At 48.9% G+C, this 3,979-nt stretch overlaps 1 protein-coding gene across 1 annotated transcript in view; it reads left to right on the top strand.

The window, feature by feature from the left end:
* Nucleotides 1-1,771: 1,771 nt before the first annotated feature.
* Nucleotides 1,772-3,979, top strand: part of LOC116685972 (serine/threonine-protein phosphatase 2B catalytic subunit alpha isoform-like) — a 67,969-nt gene continuing 65,761 nt past the window's right edge. Inside the window, 1 exon segment of the mRNA XM_032510903.1 lies at nt 1,772-1,972. Coding sequence (XP_032366794.1) covers nt 1,948-1,972 — 25 coding nt within the window. The 5' untranslated portion in view covers nt 1,772-1,947.

Here is a 3,979-nt window from a genome sequence, read left to right as displayed (position 1 = left end):
ACTAATAGTTAAGATCAGAGGAATGAAAGTGATCAATTGGGTTTTCACAGAGCGTTGTATGGAATCCAATCCATTTTTTTGTGGTCATTTGGTTAAAAAGAAAATCTTATTTCAGATATAGACATTTTTTAAAGGGGTCAGATTTGACAGGAGGGCAACAGGAGGGTTAAGTGTTCATCATAGTGACAGCTTGTGGGAAGAAACTGATCATGTGTCTGGTGGTTTTGGCAAACAGTGTTCTATAGACCGTTACTATCATATATGGTTATGTGGTGCCTACCAGAATATCAACATCTATTTTTAGAATAGCAGATACAACACCATCCTATGTGATCTTCTAATAGAGTAGTGTACAGTTGCACAGCACCCACGCACAACCACACTCCACCAAGTTGTTTAACCCTTGTGTTGTCTTCACGTCACGTGCAACTTATTGTTTTTTTTGGGCCAAAATTAAAACTTTTTTCCAATGTTTCTGTCCATTTTTTTTTCTGCTTTTTTGTGGGCTTTTCTCCCCAGGCTTTTGAAGCTTTTTGTGGACATTTCTTTCATGACAAATTTGATTTGAATGCTATAAAATTGAATAAAACATCAATATTTGAAAAAAGTAGTGGGCTGATCATTTATTTTACATGTGAAAAGCGTGGTGCGGAACAATCCACTTTATTTTCCTGAAAATGTGGTTGAAAGAAGAATGGGTCAAAGTTGACCAGAGGGTGGATGGACACAAGGGTTAAGGTGGGAAGCCCCTGTAATCAATGCATCCACAGGATGGCAGCACGCGTCTGAGTGTGCGTTTGTGTGCGTGTGCGTGAATCTTGCGTGGGAGTTCCTTCTTTCGCCATTCCAGGGTGTTGCCATGCAGCTGCACAGCACAGCTGGCCATAGAGGGGAGGCATCCTGGAGAGGTAGAGAGAGTCTCCTCGGCCTCTAACCTCCACCACAGTCTACCTCCACCTCAATCTACACCTGCAACCCCCCCTCCCCTCCCCCCTCAAATAACAAATTCGGGATCCAAGCATGCAACAGCAGCTTGGTATCAGTCTATCCTCCCACAAAGTGACCGCAGGCGCAGCAGCCGGCTTCCCCCGTCCGAGAGAGTCCGGAACCTCCACCAAGTGATGCCGCTTCTGCAGCGAGACAGGCACCCTGCACCAACCGCGCACATCCCCGCCGCCTGCCAGGGGACCCGACACCACCGCCTCGACCCTTGACAGAAGAGAGCCAGCACCCCCCCCTCCCCTAAATTCCCCATCCTACCCCCCTCGGCTCCGTTCCAGTCCCGACTCCAGGATGTCCGACTGCAGCGCTGCAAGTGCCGCCGACCGGGTGATCAAATGTAGGCAAGCCAGATACTGCACGTGAGAGGTTAATCTGTGCCAATAATTCTAACTCATCTTTTTTTTTTTTTAAAGTTTGCATCTTTTGGTTTGACCACTATCTCTTCTTTGCACGTTTTTTTTTGTCCATCCCTTTTTATTAGCCTATATTGTCATTATTATTATGATTATTATTGCACCATAATAAAAGAAGCCTATTTGGCTGGCGAGTCACCATGCATGTGCCTCTGAACCTTTAAGAGAATAGGGAGGGGGTGATGGAGGGAAAAGGTGGTGCGTGTGTGTGTGTTGGGGGGATCCAGTACGAAACGCCACAATCAGGGTCTTCCCTCGTTATTCTATCAGAATTCACCCCCTCACCGGGGCATTACCCCATTTTCTAACGGGGGGAGGGGGGAGGTATGTTCCTCTAGCCAGAGCTATTGTGCGACACCCCGTGCTGCATGAGCTCCATTTACGCGCTCCACTCCTAGCGGTGGTTTCGTGTTACTGAATAATACCCTACAGAGGCACAACCGACAGATAGAGAGAGGAAAAAGCAGGGAGGGAGAAGAGAGGGAGAGGGAGATGAGCATCTTGTTCCAATGAAACATCAAGCAGTGTGACGATGACAGCGAAAGGCAGACATAAAGGTAAATAAATGTTACGCATAAGCTGCGATCTTTGGTGTTGTGGTTCTGGATGTGGATGGTGTCACGGGATGATGTTGCATGTAGCCTAAGCAACGATGTAAGGACTGAGAGAGAGAGAGAGAGAGAGAGAGAGAGAGAGAGAGAGGGAGGGTAAGATGCTATGGGAGACTTGTCACTCGGAGACTCAATGATTTTTAAGCTTTCTGTGGCTTTGTGTTTTATTTACAGTAGCAGATCTCTACCGGCGCCCCGGTGGTGGATGTGCCGACCACATATAGGGTGGCCTGCCTTAGCGATAGAGTTTTTTTTTTTTTTTTTTTTTGCCAAATCTGAGCCAAAGTCAGGTAATCTAGTGGTTGATATGTCAGGTAGGCTGACAACTTTGCCAGGCCGAGTGCGCACCTCCAGAACTGTGTTTGGTTTGATTACGTACAGGCCTATTAGAGGAAATCAGCCTGACGTTCGCCAATGTGACGTTCAAAAAACCACGAGTGCACATGATGCATTTACGAGTCGTTTGAAATCGACGTGTTCTCATTAAAAAAAAGAAAAAAGGCCTGAATGTCAGCGGGCGATTGGACGTCTCCTGTGCGTATCGCTCTTCCACGTCTCCGTAAAGGTCTCCCTGGCTTCCCCCTCTTGTTTCCCCGAGGGTCAAATGGGAGACCAGATTGAGTTTAGGGATGCTGCGCTGCGTATCCGAGCCCATTGCCCGACGACGATGGTGCATACCGTGCTAATGGTGTTCTTGCATCAGTGGATTTGAGAATATTTCATATGTTTATGAGAGTGTGTGTTTCTAATTGTATACGTGTGGGCGGCTAGGAGGCTCCGTTCGGGGTTGTGATCCGCGGAGCTTGCACAGATTGTCGTGCTTATCGGGTCACACAACTAGGCTGGCATGGCAGCGGCGCTTCCACGCACGCAGGCTGTCACACGCGACGATGCCTGGCTTGCTGGCTGGCTGGCTGGCTCTCCCACTGCCTCCCCTAAATAAACCCAAGGTCTCTCTGCCGGAAGAAGCGGAGCTGACAGTTGGATGCGTCGCTTGGGCATGCCCCGGTATTCCGTGCGTGCGTCGTGCTTGGAAGGGGGTGGGATGGGCTGGGGGCGTGGAGGCTCTTGCAGTTTCTGCACGTAGGACTTCAGGACTGCATGTGCATATTTCTACAGTGCGTGTGTGTGTGTGTGTGTGTGTGTGTGTGTGTGTGTGTGTGTGTGTGTGTGCGTTGTGTTTGCGCGTGAGTGTGACTACATGGATGCAGTTGTGCAGGGACGGTGCAACGAAATCCGGATCCCCTGAGAAAACTGACTGACGGCAAATTAACTCCCCCAATCCATCCATTAGTTATCTACCCTCACCCCCCACATCAGTAGCTCCCCTCAAATGTGTATATGTATTTCTTTTCTTTTTATTAACCTACATCTTCATTTCCGTGGGTGTGTGTGTGTGTGTGTGTGTGGTGTGTGTGTGTGTTGTGGTGTGTGTGTGTGTGTGTGTGTGTGTGTGTGATGCATGAGGTATAGGCCAGTTTGGTTTGTTCCAGTGGTGAGGCAGCTGAGCTCCGGTGGCCCAGCTGCATACAACATACACACACACAACACACACCCAACACACACCACACACACACACACACACACACACACACACACACACACACACACACAAATGCACATTCTGTAACAAGCATGCAGCAAAACAACACAGCAATTCATCAGTCAGTTAAGAATGATTTAGTGTGTGTGGAGCCGGAGAGAGATGGGGGCATCAGTCAAAGGGACGTCACTACTGGCTGATGGACTGTGCCCGGTAGTTCCCCATGTTATGGATTTTAGTGATATTCAAGGGAGAGAGGAGTGCACAGCGATGGAGCCAAAGGACAAAGCATAGCGAGAGGAATGGACAGAGCGGCAGAGAGTGTGGGGGCGAGGTGAGGGAGAGGGGGAAGGAGAGAATGTGACAAGGCCACGGAGGAGGTGAAGTAGCTAGAGCTAGGAAGAGAGAGA

This window comes from Etheostoma spectabile, unplaced genomic scaffold (genome assembly GCF_008692095.1).
Source record: "Etheostoma spectabile isolate EspeVRDwgs_2016 unplaced genomic scaffold, UIUC_Espe_1.0 scaffold273, whole genome shotgun sequence".
In the NCBI taxonomy this organism is placed as follows: domain Eukaryota; kingdom Metazoa; phylum Chordata; class Actinopteri; order Perciformes; family Percidae; genus Etheostoma; species Etheostoma spectabile.
This window is presented reverse-complemented; position numbering and strand designations above follow the sequence as displayed.